A 21625-nucleotide genomic window follows, 5' to 3' on the forward strand; every position below is an offset into this window, starting at 1 on the left:
TACAGTGAAACAAACGAACCCTCAATATTTTTTCATAATTTTCTTATTTAATTTACAATGAATGCACACACACTACATACATATTTACTTGAATTTGAGACTTTTAAAGAGAACAACACTCTATTTTATCATTGAGATTGTTCAGTCAAAGTGAAAATGTCATTGTACTACTTGAGCAGTTTTTTTTTTTGCCCAAGAGGGCAAACGAGCTAAAATATTAGCTTTATATTGTTTGGAGAATATTATTTAGGGATCTACGATAAATGCTACAGTGTTCGTGGAACTCATCACGCTGACATGAAGAGTTCCACAAGAAAAATATTTTATTGGATCCAACGTCTAGGTCCAATATTTTAATATTTCTCATGGAATTCGTCTTGTCGACGTGACAAGATCCTTTAAAATATTATTTTTAATTTAGAGTGTTTTTTCAAAATATAGAAAAAAATATTATAACTCCTCATGCTGACATGACGAGTTCGAGCAATCATATTTATATTTTTATTGAATACAAAGTATTAAGTTACACACATATTACAAACATTAACTCCTACATTACATTACATTACATTACAATACAATAGAAACATTAAGTTACCCACACATCTTAGTCTTCATACTCTGCTGACTCGTCATATGTTAAGTTAAGTTCTTCAATCCTCCATTCTTTCTCTCTTTTTTTTCTTCTATATATAGTTTAAGTTCTTTAAGTTCATCTTCTATATTGTCAAATACTTCAAGAGATTTTGTTTTTGATGTGGAAGAAGTTGCGGCTTGCTTGTGATACTCGACAAATAAGCCAACATTACTCTCAGAATTGGTAATGTATGTGTCAATCATTGTTCGAAGAGCATCATCATTGTTCAAATAACCCATTGATGAATTTTGTGGAACCAAAGAGATTGGAAACTTGAAGTGCAGTAAAGAAAGTATTGAATCTTCAGTAGCTCCAATCTTTTTTGAAATTTTCGTCATCAAGTCGAATATGCGAATGTCTCCCTCGAAAGAGATAGTGGAAGATTTTCCCTCACAATAAATTGTTGTTGAAATTGTTGCCATGGAAATTTTTGGAATATGAACTTGAATAATGAAAAAGTAATGGTTATATATAGCACTCAAAAAGTAATGGTGAATTATGATAGGGTATGATGAGTTATTAAATATGGGTAAAAATATCATTCAATTGTTTGATATATTATTGAAATGAAGTCATATATCACTAAAATGTTTCTAAAGTAAAGTGATTGGACACTGAAAAGTTTTTGTTATTGTGTATTAAATGGTTTATGAGAAAATAATGTTTTTTTAATGAAATGATATATCATTGAAAAGTTTATGAAATAAACTGATATATATATCACTGAAAAGGAAATCGATGACACTATTGTACAGTGATTGTGATCAGTCGTATAATGAGTTTCCACATATATTTCACGCAATGGAATTTTTCATCCCTGGAACCATTGTACGATCTTTTACTCGTCCTAAGACCACATTTGATGGGGAAGTTATCTCAAGGAAGAGAGTTTCCATAGGTTTGTTCTAGGATTTCAAGTTATATATTGGAGGTTTTCGCTATTGCAAATATATAGTTCAAGTGGATATGACTTTTCTGTATAACATATACAAACACGTCCTGGTGATAGTTGTTGCACAAGATAGTGACAAAAATATTTTCCTCATTGCCTTCTCCATTTTTAAAAATAAATCGGAGGAAATATGGAATTTCTTTCTCTCCAACTTGCATTCTCATTTTGTCACTCAAAATGGGATATATATGATATAAGACCATGCACTTGGGTTGTTAGTCACGATTGATAAACTAAGAAGTAGGTGGTCGCCTCTCTATGCATATCTGACGTATTACATACGTCATATTGCTTTCAATGGTATGACGAGGTTTAAGAACAAAAAGATTAAAAAAAAGAGATTATCAACATGAGTAACTTATTCTTTTTTCGTTCATGATTTTTTGCTTCATTTATGTTCTTCATTTATTATTATTCTGAAATCCAATTTTTTCAGGATATGTTTTACTACAACCGAACTTCAGTGCAATGATTGAAAATTTGAGAAAATATGGAGAAGATCTTTATAAATTTGTAGTTGAAATATCTCAGGAAAGCTGGTCCTAGGCATATGATGATCAGGGTCGACGTTATAACCATATTACAACCAATCTTGTCAAATGTATCAATTCAATGTTTAAAGGAACTAGTCATTTTCTGTAGCAAGTATTTTTTAGGGAGACTTACTTTAGATTAGGTAAAGTTTGGACAGACAAAGATGCATAAATAGAGGCAATGATCAACGATGACAAAAATTGGGCTCCATACTTAGAGAAGACAATGAACAAATATCAAACACACGTAACATTAATGTTTGTTCATAATTTCATCAAACTTGATTCTGATAACGTTTTCCAAGCATTTGTTTGACCACGTGAGGGTGGTAATCCTACCAAATACACCAGTAATCTCAATAGAAGATTGTGTGATTGTAATCGATTTTAAGATTTTAGATACCAATGCGCTCACGCTATTGTTGCATGTATGCATGTTAATGTAGACTCATACTAATATGCTAATGATTATTATAGCCTACATATTATGCGCAACATATACAGTTGTGAGTTTAAGTATCTCCTAAACGATGCTTATTGGCTAAAACAGTTTCTAAAGAATGGTTGTCAAATCCACAATTACGAAGGAAGTTGAAGGGTCAACTTGAATTTAGTTGAATTCGTACTGATATGGATTATCCTCAACAAGAGCAATATCTACCAAAGCTTTGTGGCCATTGCAAAGGTGAAGGCCACAATAGGAAGCACTGTCTACATCTTCCAAAATATCGGTCAGGTAGATTAAACCTTTGTAATTCTATTCCCATGTTGTTTATTGTACCTTTTTTTTGGATTTTTTTAATATCATTAGCCATCTTTATTTTTAACTTTTCATATATAATTGTAAACTATTCATAAATAACTTTTAACTAAACACAAATTCATACATATATTTAAAATATTTTTTCAACATAAAAATCAATTTTTCGTCTTTTTCTTAATTTCTACACTATTATTTTTCTTTTTTTACATTCATATCTGTAAGTCATTTGCTATGTCGGATTGGCAAGTCTTCATTCTTCTTCTTCTCCTTCTTCTTCTCGATTTTCATCTCATTATTCCTTTCTTCAAGTTTACTTCTCTCTTTGTTTTGATCAAGTATCGACTTTATTGCCTCTTTTTCCCACTCCCCATCTAAAGACGAGCTTGAATACGAATTGTTGAAGTCAGAGTAATCAAACCCAAATAGACCGTTCGAAAAGTTTTTGCAATATTCTTCCCACAAATGCTAGATTTGATTCTCATATAAACTCTATCAACTCACCTCACTCCTATTTATATTGAAAAATTATCGAAATGACCATTGGAACTCGTCATGCCCACAAGACGAGTTCCATCAATTCAAAATTATGTCATTAGCCAACAACTATAAACGACTAGTTATTTAAACCCAGGGGAGCTCGTCACCACGAAATGACGAGTTCCTTTATTTTTAAAAAAATTCAAAATAAACATGCTAACATTAAAAAATATTATTTTAATAGAACTCATCACCTTGACATGACGAGTTCCAAGAAAAAGAATTAAATATAAATCAGACGAATCAATCGAATAAAATACATTTTTCATTTAAACTCATCACATCGACGTGACGAGTTCCATGCGTACTATAATAAATACCGTAGATCTTAAAATAAACTTTTATATGCCTTATTTAACTAATTATTTCTTCCATTTATCCTATTGGGCAAAAAAAACCCTACTTGAGCCGTTTTAGGTATTAAGCCTTCTTTTAAGATTAGCAATAAAAAAAATCCACCAAAATCCAAACTACAATAATTTGCATAGTTCAGGCATATGAAACAGATTTTTTTAGATTTTGATCTAAAATTTTATGGACTAAAATAGTAAAATTAAATATTTTATCTTACTTAAAATTTTATCCTAACTTTACTTTAGAATAACCCGAATTTTACATTAAAATATGATATATATATAGTGGCGGATTTAAAATTTTAATATTAGAGTTTAAAATTTTTATAATATTATTTAAAAAAATGAATATGTAATTTTTTAATTTAGTTTTCTTTCCTTCAACATATTAAACTAAATTTAATAATTTTCCAAAAAAATAGGGTATATAATTGAGCACTCCAAGATTTCATGCATCCGCCATGAATTTGGACCAAGTATTGTCATCAACAGAAACCCCATATCTGACCAAATACAACACTGTGATGTCCATGATTGATCGAAGCATCGAAAAGTTTGAGAGCTGAATATAATGCCTACGTCCGGGTGCAGGTTGTGTGTACTTGTTGACTGATTTGATTGATGAGTTTGAGTATCCAACAGTCAAAACCCTCACAATTCATTGCACTATAAATAATGACAGGGAAGCACTGAATGGAAGCCAATAAAGCTGATTTAATGACTTCTCTTCAGATAATACAATCAAAACATCATTTGCATTCAAGTACAGAGCTTTGCTTGGATTTTAGCAAAAAATTGAACCAAGGAAGGTGTCTATGAAGTCCCCCCATGTTATGGTATTAAAGACTTTGCCTTTAGTTCTGCATTGGGTATCTTGCACCAGCAGCTAGCACTCTTTGCTGCTGTATCTGATTCATTTATGATGATTGAAAAATGGTTAGTGACCTATTAATGGTCATGAAATTGGTTTTTTTTTCAGAAATGGTACCTGGAAGAGTTCATGCAATTTATTCTTGAGGAAACAATACTCATGTTCTAGCAGCTCTAATGCTTTCAGGCACCTGCATCCAATGCCAAAACATCTAGTTAGCACACAATTGTCGCTAAATCGGGACTTACATGATGGTTTATATACAAACATTTAATGACGGTGTAAAAAGATATGATTATCGAACTATAGATTTAACTCTGACATATCAAATTAACGTGACGTGGTTATGTAATGGATTATTGCCTGTGGGGAGATATAAAGCTTTAAAAAATTTAAGAAACTCCGAAGATCTCGAAAGAGAGGATTAATATAACACTAGAGTAGGGGTAGGGGGGCCTAGAAGGCACAAAAGTAGAGGAGTAAGGGTGTAATGCAGCATGCATACCCAGCACGGTTGTTCTGCTCAGAAGCGGCTCGAAACGCGACGCAGACATTTCTTATCCTTTTAGCACCAATGCTCGAGCTGCTCCCCATGAACTGATTCAAATGGATTCCCATCTTACTGTAATCCGAGAACTCTCTATCCATCCTACACCATACATTGTCGAAATCAACAAATCATCCCAAAAAGAAAAGAAATGAAATAATTCCTTTTCGTTGAGAAAATTAAACAAGCATTTACAGCAATGATCTGAGGTTCCTCAGGAGCTTCTCCGATTCGTGGAAATAAATGTTGACGACTTCCGACACGAAGTTTGGCGACGATTCATCTTGCAGTTGTTGGAGCCGCAAGAATTGCTCGTCGAGTATCCCCTGGTGGAAGAGGAATGCGAGCAGACGGTTCGCGTCTGCTAGCAACCGATCGGCGGCCAACCCCAACATCCACACCGGCAGACCCGTTTTGGCTGCTGGGATCGTTGAAATTGTTCCAGTTTGAGTAAAATTTGACTCGAGAACGAAGATGGGTCGGATTTTGTTATAGGAGAAGATACTTCTCTTTCTCTGTTTGTAGGCCTCGAACTTGCCAGGGTTTAGGGTTTTCCTTTGTTTTTCTGGGCTTAAGCAAGAATGTCAAGTTCAACAGCTATTTAAAGTGTGAGAGGTTGGACACCAACTCCAACACTCAAAACCATAAAATACCAGTTGTGGACCCTAGTTATTAGAGGTGGGTAAAATTCGATTCGACTCGAAAAATTCGAATTGATTCGTAAAAGTTTTAAGTTCAAATCGAGTTGTAAAATACGAGTTGATTAACTCGAAATTTTTAATAATTAATATATTTATTTCCAAGTTTGAGTCGAAGTTTGAGTTGAGTATCTCGACTTTGTATGGTATATATAAATCACATATGAAAAAATACGAACAAATATATGTATTGTATATGTTTATAAAATATAATTTAAATTGGAATCAAATAATGTCATAATATTGTAAATATTTACAATTAAATTTAAATAGAAACTTAAAAATTTGACTCGACTCGACTCGACTCAATATTTTATAAACTCGACTCAACTCGAGAAAATTTCAAGTCAACCCCGACTAATTAAATAAGACTCGTCAACTCGAATAACTCAATTTTTTTACTCTATTTGACTAGATCAAACACTCACCCCTACTTGCTATATTTTAAAAAAATATGATACAATGAATGATAAGAACGAGTAGAATTTAGGATGAAAAATATATGATCCGGTACAATAGTATAACTGTCCATGTATATTTAGAGATCATTACTATAACACCCCTTTCTTAATCATCGACAACATATATTCAATAGATATAGTTTGAATTCAAATCTTTAAAAAGAACAACATTATCTTCTACGACTGAGAACGATCGAAAGTTAGATGTGATTATTGGCAAAACTTTCGAGATAATGTTCTGGAAGAAATTAATTCACGAGATAATGCACTCCCCAGATTAATTGCTCAAATAGGATGAAATCCACAGTGTTGATCGTAGGTCCCCATGCCTTCCGGGCGACATACTACGTGGCCAGCTTCCCGACAAACTCACAGAGAGAATGAACTTATTGCATGACACATGCACATCCCAACACATAGGTCGTCATGCCCTCCGGACGACCTTATAGGTCGCCATGCCCTCCGGGCGACCTTATAGGTCGCCATGCACTCCGGGCGACCTACCCTTGCTCGCTCGCTCGCTCGGATGCCCTCACATAGCTCACTCGGTTGCCCTCGGATTCCCTCGCATAGCTCGCTCGGATGGCCTCGGATGCTCTTGCATAGCTCGGTCGGATGACCTCGAATGCTCAGCGTGTTGGGACGTGCATGGCACATGCAATCTCTCGTAGCTCGCCGGGAAGACATGGCGACTTACGGCCAACACTGTGAATTTCACCATATTTGAGCAATTAATCTTGAGAGTACATTATCTCGTGAATTAATTTCTTCCAAAACATTATATCGAAAGTTTTGCCTGCTATTATTGGATATCAAGGAATTTTAAACAATAAAAAAAAGGGAGTGTGAGGTTGTGGCAGCTCGCGTGCACTGGTGCCTGTGTGGCCATGCTATGGCAAATGCGGCTTGGCCGACAACTGTCTGCACCCGCCTCGCCGACAACTGTCTGCACCCGCCTCGCCAACAACAAAACTAAACAAAAGGAAACCAAAAGGCTAAATAAAACGAAGCCCAACTTTTTAACCTACGGATAAATTTATTTCACCTTTTTCCCACACATGCTGCCAAAAATCAACAGATAAAACAGCGCACACACTGGTTTCCTGCTGCACTTTTCTCATCTCCTTTCTCGAGAGAATGGTTTGAGGTTTACATTGAGATAATTACTGCAGACTGCGTTGTTTTTTTTTAAATTTACTGCAGACTGCATTGAAGAATGGGGGAGAGGGTTAAAGGAAAAGAAAACGCCCGCTAAACAAGGCAAAGAAAAAAATTGGAAGAGAGGACACGTGGCGAAATGGGTATGTTTCGGGGTTTTTTTTATGTATGTTATGGATGATGATCATGATATACTTTCCAAAGAGAGTGGATGGTAATCAATGGAACCTGAAAAGTGTGTTTATATTTACTCAATAATGAAAAGCTCAAAAATATAGGTGGTGATTCTCTCATTCTTATATGGGACCATGATCAATTAATCTCTACTTATTTGGTTAACCCTCTAATATTTTCTCGTTTATTTTTTAATATCATTGATAATTGATTTATCGATCGATTATTTGGATTGAGTTATACAAAAATTTATCATGTCTGAGTTATATGATCCAAATTCTTTCTTGATGGAACAAGAGGTGATTAAGAAGAAATTCACTTAAATAGAGGTTAAAACGAAGATATACGATGGTAGGAGAAGTTCAATCTGTATATAATCTTACTTTCTTTCTTCCATTTACAAGCTGACGAAGAATAAAAAACTCAGTTTGAGTAGATTTATTTCTATGCAAATTTCTTTTGTAAACAAGAAACGCATCCCTATAAATAGATACTAGAGATTAGAGTTTAAAGATAATTTGGGTAAATTCTAAATTTTGTTTAGACGTTCATCTTCTTATATATTTTTGCTATAATAAATCCTTTCTCTTCTTCTGCCAATGATTTTTCGGAAGGATTTTTCATGTTAAATCTTGGTGTTCTTTATTTTGTGACGGTTTTACATTCGTTATTATCATACTATCATTATTACAAGAACGATTCTCTCGATTTGATTTTCTCTATTCGCAATGTCGGGATTTAAACTTAGGGCAATTTCATAAGGGACTTAAGGTATCATTCTACTATATAGTTGATAGCCAATATGTTCAAATTAAGGTTTACTAGTGAGATTTTGTATTATCTTTTACATAGATAGCTCAAAAATTACTCTGAAACTTGGACTTCAATTCCTACCTTTTTTTTCTCATGAGCAGAGGAATTCTAACATTCGGTTTTTTGATCTAATAATAATTTAGATTCTTATAAGTTAAATATTAAATAAATTAATACTTACCCTCAAAATTTAAATTTAAATACCTAATTATTGTGTTTTTTAAATTAAATAATTTCTCTTCCAATATTTAATTTCAATTCGGTCCTTAATCAAGTTTGTCAGTTAAACCCTAATCTAAGATTCAAACTTTGGATAACTCTCACATATACTAGAGAGCGATCAAAGACTGAGTTTATGTACTAGTGACTAATAATAGGATTAAAGAATAAGTACCAACGAGGTTGGTACAAGTGGTAAGTAATTTGATATCAGTTAAACTTGTCTCGACTTCGAGTCATTCTGTATGCACAAAATTCTCGCTAAGAGACTCACCACCAAAACCAGGTGTGCAATGTGACAACAACAACAACAACAACAACAAAACCCTGATTCCCATATGCAATGGGGTAAGGGGGAGGTAGGGTAGTAGGCTGACCCCAACGCCAGGTTGAGAGCAGCTTCTGTGGAAGACCTCTGGCAGTCAGAAAATTAAAAATAAAGATAAGATGCAAATGCGTTTATAAATAAATAAATAAATACATAGATGATCAGTCTTCATATGCAGTCTTGATATGTGCGTCCGTAATGGGGAGTAATCCCTGTAAATAATTCCCTGCAAAATAATTCCCTACATAGAAATCTCTGCATATAGACTGAAAATGTAAGCCCCAGCTAAATTTAAAAAGAGGAAACATGAATAGAAATGATACACATAAGTCAATAATAGCAAGCTACGAGAAGGAATAAATTCAAATGAGTTAATTCTTAAACTAAGGCAACACTACTCCGATACCCTAGTTCTAAGTCTTCATACATTTCAATGACAGAAACATATATAAAGTAGAAGTCATGGGAAGTACTACAAAGACATTAAAAAGAAGACAGAGATGTTACACCCTATGGCTGTGAACCGCACTACTCAACTACCCTGGTCTTAAGTCTCCATACTTTCCTATCAGAGGTCATGTCATCGGTAAGGGCTAATTCCTTCAAATCAGATCTCAAGCAGTCTTCCCACTTCCGTCTTGGTCATCCTCTCCTTTTGACACCGTCGACTGTAATCGACTCTACCCTCCTGACCGCATCCGACGGTTGTCGCCTAAGGACATGCCCAAACCACCGTAGTCTTCCCTCCCTCAATTTTTCAGATACAGGCACCACCCCCAAGTACATCCTAATAGCAGAGTTATGTGTCATGTCCCACAGGTGTGCAATGTGAGTCGGTTTGAATTAATCAACCACAAAACCCCGCAGAAAATCGGAAGGGAAAAAAATTAAAGAATAAGTGACTTTGTCTGATAAATCAGAGAAACCGTGGGGGCAAAAACCAAAGAAACACATTTACATTGGAGAAGATGAAGTGAGTAATTAATGGCAGCTATGGAAATATAAAATAAATATGGTTGAGGGATGAATTATGGCAGCCTCCAAGTCAGGAGTGTGATGGGTTTAAGCATTATTTTATCTGGTTTTAATTGTAGAAACAAAGCATGTTCTTTTCTTTACATAAACCCTAGACAGTCGACATTGCATGCTCACTTGAAAACCATGCTTTCTTTTGACGTAAGCAAATGTCTTCTGTCTTTGTCTCCTAATTAACTATTACTTTTAGTTCTAAACCCTTGAATCCAACATTGTTGCGAGTTTAAGTATACTAAGACGTCGTGCAACTTTTTAAATATTAGGGTAAATTACGCGATCAGTATCTAAACTATCAGTTTTGGTCTGTTTTAGTACCTAAACTTTCAATTTTTTCAAAACCATGCCTAACGTTTATTTTTGTTTCGTTTTAGTACGTACATGTCGTTAAAAACTTAACGAATGAGCTGACGGGGTATAGCTCTGGTGAACGAACGACCAATCCGAACGGTGAACCACGAGAGAATGACGAGTCGACCAACATAGTCCAATTTTAGGCCCATCAGAAAGTTGACGAGGGAGACCAATGACTGTAGACGCGGCGATTGGCTTTAAGTTTTTAACTACGAGTACTAAAATAAAACAAAAACTAAATATTATGTATAGTTTTGAAAAAAAAAATTAAGTACTAAAACAAACTGAAGTTGATAGTTTAGGTACTACACACATAATTTACCCTAAATATTATAACAATAATGAGATGAAATTCGATCGATTAATTTATGAATTATTTGTTCTTAGTTTAATGGTAAAAGTAGTTATTTATCAACTTATTAAATAATTTCAATGATTAAATGAAATGTTATTTTATCTAGAAGTTCTTTATTTAAACAACAACGTCTATGTATACAGTTATTGTCAATTAGTGCGGGTCACATCCATAGGGTGTATCATCTCTTTATTCTTTTAATGCCTTTGTAGTAATTTACATGACTTCTACTTTTTATACGTTTCTGTCATTGGAATTTATGAAGGCTTAGAACTAGGGTAGCGGAATAGTGTTGTCTTAGTTTAGGTTTTAACTCATTTGACTTTATTCCTTCTCGCAGCTTGCTATCGTTGACTTCTGTGTATCATTTTCTTCATGTTTCCTCTTTTAAATTTAGTCGAGTCTTACGTTTCTGTCTATATGCAGATTTTTTACGCAGGGATTTATTTGCAGGGATTACTTCCCATTACAGACGCGCATATGAAAACTGCATATGAAGACTGTTCAACTATGTATTTATTTATTTATTTATACATGCATTGCATTTTATCTTTATTTCTAATTTTCTGGCTGTCGAAGGTCTCCCACGGAAGCTCTCTAAACCTGGCGTTGGGGACAGCCTACTACCCTATCTCCCCCTTACCCCATTGCATATGGGAATAGGGTCTTGTTGTTGTTGTTGTTGTTGTTGTTGTAGTTAAGAGAATTTTGAACACATGTTATATTATAATTATCTCATACTAATATCATTCTGAAAATATAATATTTTTTATTAACATGGGATGATTATAAGTGATAGCTTTTATTTTGAATATTATCAATTATCTAACAATGAACGCTTAAATACCTTACTATTACTGATGCTCGAATATGAGATCTCATAACAATCGTCTATTTAACCACTGAGATCGTTTAGTTCATACTCTCTAAAAATATAATCTTTTATCGTTAAAGATTTTAATTGATTATATAATCAAAAGATTTTTCAATAAATTTAATATAAAAGGTTCAAAAAAGAATGTTAGTGGACCCGAGAATAAAAGAACATGTTTTTTAACTTTTAATGTAACTTTTTTTCTTGTAAATGTTAATTTACGACAGCGTTGCATGCGTAAAATTGGCACGTGTGTCGTTTCTAATAAGAGAAATAAATGTTTAGGAAAGGAAATGTAAAAGGAAAGCATGCTGATTAATTAATTAATTAATATAAGAGATATATTATTGAATAATGAACCTAAAAACTTGTGTTTAAAGGAAACACTTTTCAAGTAGCTTATAGCAATATTTAAGTTATTTATTTTTTTAAAATATAAATTTGAACTCATTGAGCGATGTTAATGGTTGTAAGTAGGTGTATATTCGGCTCGGTTTGGTTCGGTTTTTTAATAAAAGTTATACCGAACCACAATAAATGATTTTTTAAAATTAAAACTGAAATTGAATGGTATAAAAACCGAAATATGTGAAACCGAATTTTTCGGTTCGGCTCGGTAATGCGGTTTTTGATATACCGAAAATATTTTTGTATTTACTTTAATTGGGCTAAATATTAGGCCATTAGGGGTAAGTGGGTAACCGGCTGGTCCTCCGACTATAGGACATTACTTTGTTGAGCCCTCGAATATTAAAAGTTACAAAATGGTCACCCAACTATTCATATATTCTAAACTTATACTTTTATGTTAAAAAATTGAAGGCCTTCTGGGGTTGGACGTTGACTTATTGACTGAGATATGATAAAATATGATCTCAGAACCATTTGAGGTATAGGTTTTGGATCGAGTCTCCTTTTATATTATGTCGTCGAGTCAGCGCTTAAAACATTATATCGTCACGCCAGTTCTTGAAAGCAACAACGATGCTAGTAGACATTAATAATATATTTTTTTCATATCCCAATCAACAAGTTGATGCCCAACTTAAACGACAATCTATCTTTCAATAAAAAAAGGACGAGTTTAGAACATATAAATAGTCGATTGACTATTTTATAACTTTTTAATAGTCGAGGGACTCAACAAAGTAACACCCTATAATCGGATGACCATTTGTGTACTTTACCCTTGTATTTTGTACATCGAATACAAAATTATTATTTTGCTTAATTAATATTCTTAAAAATATCTTTCTCAAAATATATATATAATCAAATTCATTCATTAATTTCAATTCAATTTTGAATTATTGAATTGGTTGTGTATCCCACTTTAGATATATAGTAATCATTTAAGTGTTATAATGTGACAAATAAGAACTATAAAAATCTTATTAAAAATATATTTTTCCTTTTTTTAATAGTTGTGACGATTATAAAATAATATTTATTCAGTTTTCTTTTAATTTATTAGCAACGTACACACATTATATAGACACGGTTACTCGAATCTGAATCATCTAAAAGATATATTATTTCATTTTATCACCGAAATCATTTAATAAATTCATAAACAACAATTTATAAATATAAGTTTCATGGTCAAAAGAATTGACTTTGAACAATTGGTGATGTGATAAGAATGGGAAGTCTCACGTGCAACAACTTAATATACAGTTAAGAAAAGACGTTATGGTAAAAAATTACCTAAAACATTATTATTTCTACCGGAAATGTTGTTATTGGATGCTTTACCGGGTTTGTTAACATATCCGATAAAACGTTATCTAAAACATTATTTTTTCTACTAGATATATTAATATTGGACACTTTACCGAAAATATTAAAAATACATTAATATTTTAAGTAAAAAAATAATGTTTTATATAACTTTTTATAAAAAAATATTAAAAAATAATAATATTTTCGATAACATCTTTTGTTAAGAATATTAAGGTTTACATACGACAAAACTTCACACGAAGAGAATGCTTATTCCTCAATAGGATTTTTTTATGGGGTTCCCTATTTTTGCGTTATGAAATGATATTATCCTCAAAATCAAAGAAAAGGACAAATAAGAGGTGATAAGGTGATCATGTGGAGATTAGAGTTTTTGAGATGAAATGAAATCCAGATATTTCTGTGCCATCTTTTTGTTTTAGCCCTTCAGTTTCCTAAATGATCTTCCCCCGTCATCTTCATGGATTAGATATTATTTTCCCAGATTTTCTCTCTATATACTAATTCAATTCCTTCACCTTTTCTAACCAAAAGTTCTCTCCTTTTTCGCCATTGTTTCTTGGGAGCAAAAGGGTATTCTCCGTTGGAGGAAAATGGCAGCTGCTGCACCAATCTTTACATCTCCAACTCAACCCTTCTCATCATCCAATCGATTAAGAGGTACAACGTTTATGTTCAGGGATTGATCCAGGGGAGTTCGGGACGACGCTATTGAAATTTTTATATAATTTAGTTATTATCTTTATGATTTTATTGATGATTTAATTTCCTCCTCTTAAAATTTATGATTGGTATGTAGAATAAAACCATGTGTCCATCTCTGTTTTTGTTGTTTCTTTTCATGTTTCTAATTGATTTTGAGAAAACATGGTGTGAAGGATGAAGCTAGGCGAGATCGGGCGGGGAATCGTCCCTTAAAATTTTAAAATTATCATTTAGATATTTTTCATTTCTTGAAATTTTATAAATTTAACATAAAATCTTGGTATGTCCCTAGTAAAGATCACTAGGGTTCTAAAGTTTTGTGCTTTTCAATGCAGCTAGTGGCTTTATGGGTGCCTCATTGCCCAGTAATTCTCCACAGTTCAAAAGATCAGTCAATATTAGAGGGAGAATTAGTGCTGCTGCCACTGTTACAAAAGGTCCCATGGAAGATATTAAAGAGTATGAACTCCTAACTTCCTTCTATTGATTCCTTTTTCATACAGAAGTTGTATGATGAGATTTGAACCCGAGACCTCTATGTTCTCGGGATGTCTTGCTTGTCGTTTACGGCAAGCAAGACCTCGTAGGAGGTGGTAAATGGAGGAATTCATCCTCTCCATGTGTGTAAATGTTGCATGTTGAACTTATATGTGCCTCACAGGTACACTCTTCCGTCGTGGGCGATGTTCGAACTTGGGAAGGCTCCGGTTTATTGGAAGACGATGAACGGTCTTCCTCCGACTTCTGTAAGTGCACCATTGCTGCATTTTGATTTTCATGTTGCTTGAGCTATACTCTCTAGTCTTTTTTTGTATGACAGGGAGAGAAGCTGAAGCTTTTCTACAATCCAGCAGCAAGCAAACTTACTCCAAATGAGGATTTTGGGATTGCTTTTAATGGTAACTTCACATATCCTTGCTCCGTGATGAAACGAACACGAACCCGACAATCAAAGAGTCGAAAACCCAAAATTACTTGAACTTGAAATGACCTGAACCCGAAAAATTCGGAATCCGATATGAGCCTATGACTTGATGAATTTGTAACTCTGCAGGAGGCTTCAATCAGCCTATCATGTGTGGTGGTGAACCGAGACAAATGCTGAGGAAAGCTAGAGGCAAAGCTGATAGTCCAATATACACCATACAAATATGTGTTCCTAAGCATGGTAAGTATGTTTCATAAATTTCAATTTTCTTTCTTGTGCAATTTACGATTTTTTCCCGTTCGATTTACAATCGATTACTTGTCATTATCTTCTCCAATTTCATATGGCAGCTGTGAACTTGATATTCTCATTCACAAATGGAGTCGATTGGGATGGTCCTTACAGACTACAGTTTCAAGTTCCGAAGGCATGGCAAAACAGACCAATCGAATTCTTTAACCAGGTAAATTATGATCGTATTCGATGCATATCTAGATATGGATATAGAAATACGATCTTCTAAGCTCTCAAAATGCATTAAAGTTTGGAAAATTTTGATTCTACTCGTATTCGATTTGAGACACACACCTTGATCCGAATGTTGTGGTAACAGGGGCTAGCAGGGGAGCTGAGTAAAGAAGGTGCATGTGACAAAGCAATATTTCCAGACACAAGTATTGTTGTGGATAGATGTGTCATGATTGGTAACTTGTCCAAGGAAGGAGTAAGTAAAATGAAACGTGTTATTTCATCTGTTTTCTTCCTTGTAAGGTGAAGCATCAACTTCATATGTGAACATTCGTAAATCCGTGACACCGTTTGCAGGGCGATCGTTGCAGTCTTGATCTGGTTCTGGGATGCATGGACACGAACTCACACCTGTATAACCCTCTGGCCAATGTAGACGACGGCTCGTGCCCGATTGATTCCGATGTTGAGGATTAGTTGTTAGTCAGTTGCAACTCTTATGCATCCTAAATTACTCCTAGCAGTTCTAAAGACTAAAATGAAATAGTTGTATAGAATGTAGATGATGGGGCCATCAACAGTGTTACAAAACAACAGAAGATTGGACCGATCAATTGAATTGATAATCGATGTTTTATCCGGTTTGACATGTCCAACAAAGAATCTTCGATTCGGTTAAGAACCGACAAAATCAAACAATGTATTACATAAAAGACGATAAAACTCTCTTCAAGTATCTAATAGAGCGCATCAAAAGTCTTGAACTAAAATCATATCAATAGATGGAGTACTCTTATTTAATAACATTCACCATTTGGAAAATATCATCAAACACAAGTGCACAGCAGCTGATTATAAAAGCAGTGTCTTTTTCTTTAAAATTTGAAGATATAAGAACAAGTTCATTGACAATAACTATTACTAGTTCTCCTCCCTACTTGACTACACTTGAACCCCATTTGCCATTCCTAGTTTTTTAGTCTAACTTCACTGGTACCTCATGCAAGAGCAGTTTTTTTCCTGCTCTCTATATACTTACCCGCGAGTGAATCGAATAAGATCCCGGCACCGATGCCAACCACCAAATCAATCGTGTAGTGACCCCTTGTACCAAGCAATCTCATGGCTTGAAGCACATTGAGTGTGTCGAATAACCATGCCAATTGCCATCTCTGCATTCGCCTCATGTCCAACGATGCAATCACTGATCCAGCGACATGGCCGGAGAAGAAGAGGAAAAACGAGACATTTCCTACGGGGAAATCCATCCCTGACCCTACAAATTCCTGCCATTCATCAAAGTTTCAAATCATAATATTTCAAACCATGAAATTTAACACAAGCAGTTGACCAATCAGATAGTTTCATTTTCCTGCCGGCATAGCATTATGCACACACTACGGTATTGTGCTCTTCGGAATTTGCCACCGAGGTTGGAACCCCAAACCAAACCTTAGGTAGCAAAGCTTTAAGGCACTTGTAACTAGTAAGTGCTCAAACAAGACAATACTGAATCGCGAGCACGTCGCTATGTGATGCTACGGGGAGAATGAAAATACTTGGTCGACTGCAGGGTCGTGCCTGAAATAGATTAAGAATTAACCTGAGGTAATGGGAGCTGCGTCGAGTAACCGAGGATCCCACGACAAGTGAACATGAACAAAGCAGAAATCGTCGCCCTTGGTCGACCCTCAACTAACCAGGTCCCGATTATATACACTGATTGCATCCCAACAAACACCTATCAAACATATAAGCAGAGTTCATCGGACCATTAATCTAGCAAAAATTAACGCCCTTACCTTTTCAGATCTTCATATTTCTACTTAATTTCGTGTTAATTTTTATAGAAAACTTCAGATATTCTTAGCATGCAATTACATCAGACTATCAGAGAATGAAATCAATAAATTAACTTAAAAACAAAACCCACATTTTCTTGTTATTTTTGGTTTGAGATTTCTTGATATCTCATAGTCTCGTGATCTCTGATTATATTCGGAATCGAATCGAGTCTAAACTTTTCGAAAGGAAAAGAAATGAACAGTTGCATACCGTATTAAGAGCAGCTAAAATGGAATTAAGTTCCGGCCACGAAGCCAATGCGCGATGGAAGGAGCGTGTAACGACAAACCCCAGATCATAAGGCGGTGAAGAGTCAGGCACCATCCGGAGCGTGTATTCCACGTAAATGAAAAACAACAGCCCCGCCGCGAAAAAACAGGGTATCCGGTGATATTTCGCGACATAAACGACGTCGTCCAGTGTCCATTTCATGAACGATGCCTTCCCGCGAGAAATGTCACCGTCGGCATGATGACCGCCGGTTTTCTTGCTTGCCGTGACTTTAACGCCGTGTCCTTTTCCATTAGCTCTTCCGGAACGTTTGTAACGGGGGCTGATAAGGATTTTCGTGGCGACGGTTGACTCGGCGGCGGCCATGGCTGCTAACGGTGATCGGAGAAAGTAGAGAGGAGAAATGAAAGCAGAAAGTGACAATGGATAGTGAATGACTTGACAGAAGAAAGAAAATTATAGTGGCGGAGTTTACAAGGAATTACTGACAACATATGTTTTGGCATAATAAAACATTAGCCCCTAAACTATATTTTATTTTCTATTTTAGATATCATATTTTTTTTTGTTCACTATCTTGGCCTTTTTGTTGCAATAAACTAGTGTCACTCTTCTAATCAATTAATGAGTAAATATGGAGGATTAAATTGAAAAATTTTGATTTCGAAATGCTTCAGTTAATGCATTTCAATCTCCAAGCTGGATGTTAACTTGTGGACTAAAATATGATAGTTATTTAAGATTTTGGTATTAGATTTTATCGTATCACAGTCAGCAGGTTAACGTCCAACTTGGGCTGTAATCATTTTTTAACGAAAAATGATGAATTTAGAACATATGAATAGTCAGGTAACTACTTTATAACTTTTAATAGTTGGGGGACTCAATAAAATACCACCTTATCGCCGAGGGACCATTTGTGTACTTTACCCTTATAAAATTAATAGACCTTTAGATTTTAACTAGTCATATTTAAAAGAAAATTAACGGACGATAAAGGTTGGTTAGTCCTGATGAGACTTTCGTACAATAAAATAATAAAAAATATATATAATGCACCAATAAATGTAACAGAGCATCGAATCATAGTCCTATAGAATAACAGAAATCATATAATAAATACTTTTAAAAGTTTTTATTATAAAATATAAAAAATATTTAATATTAAAAACCCTAATATTTAAAGGTGGGGTGTCACATGCCACTTTGTGTCTGCCATGTGCGATACGGCGAAACCTGCCTTGATTTGGTAATAACAATTGATAAAATTACCATATTGGCATCCAACTTTGTTGGTTTGATAATATTAGCCCTTAAACTTTTAGAAATATTTTTAACAGTTTCTACCTAGAGGAGGAGAACAATAATTGCGTCATTAAAATATTAACTAATTCATCCTTAATGAAAAGTTGGTTTTAATTTTATTTTTTAAAAAAGGGTAAATTATGTGTTTAGTACTTAAACTATCAATTTTGATCCGATTTAGTACTTAACTTTTAGTTTTTTAAAACCATACCTAAAATTTAATATTTATTTCATTTTAGTACCACTTTCAAAATTTAACATTAATTTTGGAAAAAAAATTAAAAGTTTAGGTATTAAAATGAATCAATACTGATAATTTAAGTATTAAATGTATAATTTACTCTTTAAAAATATATATTTCTAAAATTTGATGATGTAGTGAAAACGATAACATAGTTGATGTCAGTATTTCAATAAATATTATATTATATTATATTATATTATATTATATTATATTATATTATATTATATTATATTATATTATATTATATTATATTATATTATATTATATATATATTTATATATTATATTATATTATATTATATATTATATTATTAGCTAAAAAATTTAATTCGTAAATTTAAGGGACCAGAAAGGTCATTCTGCCATAAAATAAAAACAATGGTCATAAATTCCATTTTCGGAGAATCCAAAGTGTAATTTCCCCAGATTTTCGAGGACTAAAGGTCTAACTTTCTCACTTTTCTGTTAATTTATTTTATTTGATTTTTCATTTGAAGACTTCAATTTTTTTATTCGTTTGATATAATAAATAAATGTATATAAACATAAAATGGTTAATTAATTAACTAAAATATTTCAAAATATATATATAATTTTTTCAAACGTTGATTATCATTAATACTAGGGTTAACTATGAGTTTAGTACTTAAACTATAGTCTTAGTTTGTTTTAGTACTTAATTTTTTATTTTTTTTTTCAAAAACATATTTAATGTTTAATTTTTGTTTCATTTTAGTGCCCGCCGTTAAAATTTAATGTGTTCAGTACCTAAACTATCAATTTTTGTCCATTTTAGTACCTAAACTGTAAAAAAAATTAAAACTTAACGTTAAGTTTCTAACATGTACTAAAATGAAATAAAAACTAAACTTTAGGTTTGCTTTTAAAAATATTAAAAGTTACTAAAATAGATCAAAACTGATAGTTTAGATAATAAACATAGTGAAATTAATCTATCTTATATTTGAATTATCACAATATATCGATCCGTTTTCAATTACCCTTATTATCAAAAAATCTTTTTTTATTGAACAAGATAATCGTGTCTTGATCAATAACTTGATAATCGAACAACTCGGTATATTTGAATGTCCAAAGATACCTTTACCCCTGCTGACGCTTGATGTGATTTATCTTAATTCGAATCAACATGAAAAAATGGATTATAAATATTAACACGAACATGAACACGAACACGAACAAAAACTAAAGTCTTGTAGGTGTATATTTTATAGAAAAAGTACAAATAAAGTTTAATATAAAATGTAATTGAATTTGAAAATCTCAAAAAACGGATAATATATTATATGGATATGCAGACAAAATGTATTTTATTTAAATTTAATACTTTTAATTTTAAGGAAGACCAATTTTTAGTAACTAATAAAGATTAAATTTATTAAATTAAAATAAATAAGTAATGAGAATTGAATACAAAATTATACTAATTTTATTAACAGTCAAATCAATTATTTCTTTAATATTAATAATACATAACACGATTTAATTAGCATTATAAAAAGAGAAAATAACCTCAGTGACCAAAAATCCCATATAATATACGATTTTAACCAACTTTTTCCGGATTTGTCAAAATAACCAACAAAATCGCAATGCGATCGCTAATTCGCAATGCGATCTCCATTATCGCAAATCAATTTCCAGATTCGCAACTCGATTATTACTATCGCAATGCGATTTTCCAATTTCGCGTTGCGATTTTCCCAATTCGCAATGCGAATAAGTAAATCGCAATGCGAATTTGGAAAATCGCAATGCGATACTTACTATCGCAACGCGATAATACAAAATCGCAACGCAATACTGACTTTCGCAACGCGTACTGACTTTCGCAACGCGATTCTGACTTTCGCAACGAGATTCTGACTTTCGCAACGAGATAATACAGAATCGCAATGCGATTTTCAAAGTTCGCAACAGGTTTTAGTTTCGCAACACAATTTTTTTGTGTATATATCTACGCAACAGCAACAACTCATAACCTAAATCCCTAAATCGCAACTCATTCAATCTCCATCTATCACTCTCTCCGGCGACATCCGTACCTATATCCAACGACATCATTCCCTATCCGGCAACAGGTCTTAGTTACGTGTTTCAAAGAAATTGAATTTAGAGCCCCTAAGTGGATTTAGGCTATCTTATCAGAGAAATGGTAAAGTTTATTTGTTAACCGACAATGAAAATGTTGAACGATTCATTGCTTACATTAGTGTTTCAAGTGATGATGTTACATTGTATGTTATTGAACCTAGAAGTAGTATTGTTGGGTCAGTAGCGGGTAGTAATCAACTAAGTTTTTCTCAAAACCCATAACCTTTCTCTAATCCAAATCCCAATCAGCTTTCAGCACCAAATTCCGATTTTCGTATTGACCAATTAGACGATGATGAGCCAAGAGAAAAAATTGTGAGTACTAGTCAGTATTCGAAATTTGATCTTGGTCAATACCCAGACTTTGATATTGGTCAATACTC

General features: G+C 33.4%; 3 protein-coding genes and 1 long non-coding RNA gene across 5 annotated transcripts; 1 reads left to right on the top strand and 3 right to left on the bottom strand.

Moving 5' to 3' along the window:
- Positions 1 to 4629: 4629 nt before the first annotated feature.
- On the bottom strand, positions 4630 to 5615 carry LOC120204062 (pseudo histidine-containing phosphotransfer protein 6-like). The gene is made up of 4 exons (XM_039204153.1): positions 5389 to 5615; positions 5152 to 5295; positions 4764 to 4836; positions 4630 to 4683 (listed from the first exon to the last, which is right to left on the bottom strand). Exons 1-4 carry the CDS (start codon positions 5586 to 5588, stop codon positions 4630 to 4632), a joined length of 471 nt encoding a protein of 156 aa, XP_039060084.1. The 5' UTR covers positions 5589 to 5615.
- An 8243-nt stretch (positions 5616 to 13858) lies between these two features.
- On the top strand, positions 13859 to 16148 carry LOC120204112. 2 transcript variants are annotated; one of them, XM_039204200.1, is made up of 8 exons: positions 13859 to 14062; positions 14443 to 14571; positions 14774 to 14853; positions 14928 to 15006; positions 15162 to 15275; positions 15386 to 15498; positions 15649 to 15759; positions 15861 to 16148. In XM_039204200.1, the coding sequence occupies exons 1-8, from the start codon at positions 13996 to 13998 to the stop codon at positions 15978 to 15980; spliced, it is 813 nt and encodes a 270-aa protein (XP_039060131.1). In that variant the 5' UTR covers positions 13859 to 13995; the 3' UTR covers positions 15981 to 16148. The 2 variants fall into 2 exon arrangements, with proteins under 2 accessions (XP_039060131.1, XP_039060130.1); XM_039204199.1 differs by having other exon boundaries at positions 14443 to 14566; positions 14769 to 14853.
- On the bottom strand, positions 14820 to 15048 carry LOC120204113. Its single transcript, XR_005523914.1, has 2 exons — positions 14926 to 15048; positions 14820 to 14851 (listed from the first exon to the last, which is right to left on the bottom strand). It is a non-coding gene; the product is annotated as an uncharacterized LOC120204113 (long non-coding RNA).
- Positions 16149 to 16352: 204 nt separating the features above from the next.
- LOC120203982 (phosphatidylcholine:diacylglycerol cholinephosphotransferase 1-like) lies at positions 16353 to 18385 on the bottom strand. Its single transcript, XM_039204101.1, has 4 exons — positions 18364 to 18385; positions 17559 to 18016; positions 17107 to 17244; positions 16353 to 16789 (listed from the first exon to the last, which is right to left on the bottom strand). The coding sequence occupies exons 1-4, from the start codon at positions 18383 to 18385 to the stop codon at positions 16502 to 16504; spliced, it is 906 nt and encodes a 301-aa protein (XP_039060032.1). The 3' UTR covers positions 16353 to 16501.
- Positions 18386 to 21625: the final 3240 nt, after the last annotated feature.

Source organism: Hibiscus syriacus, unplaced genomic scaffold (assembly GCF_006381635.1).
Source record: "Hibiscus syriacus cultivar Baekdansim isolate YM2019G1 unplaced genomic scaffold, ASM638163v2 tig00010533_pilon, whole genome shotgun sequence".
Classification (NCBI taxonomy): Eukaryota; Viridiplantae; Streptophyta; class Magnoliopsida; order Malvales; family Malvaceae; genus Hibiscus; species Hibiscus syriacus.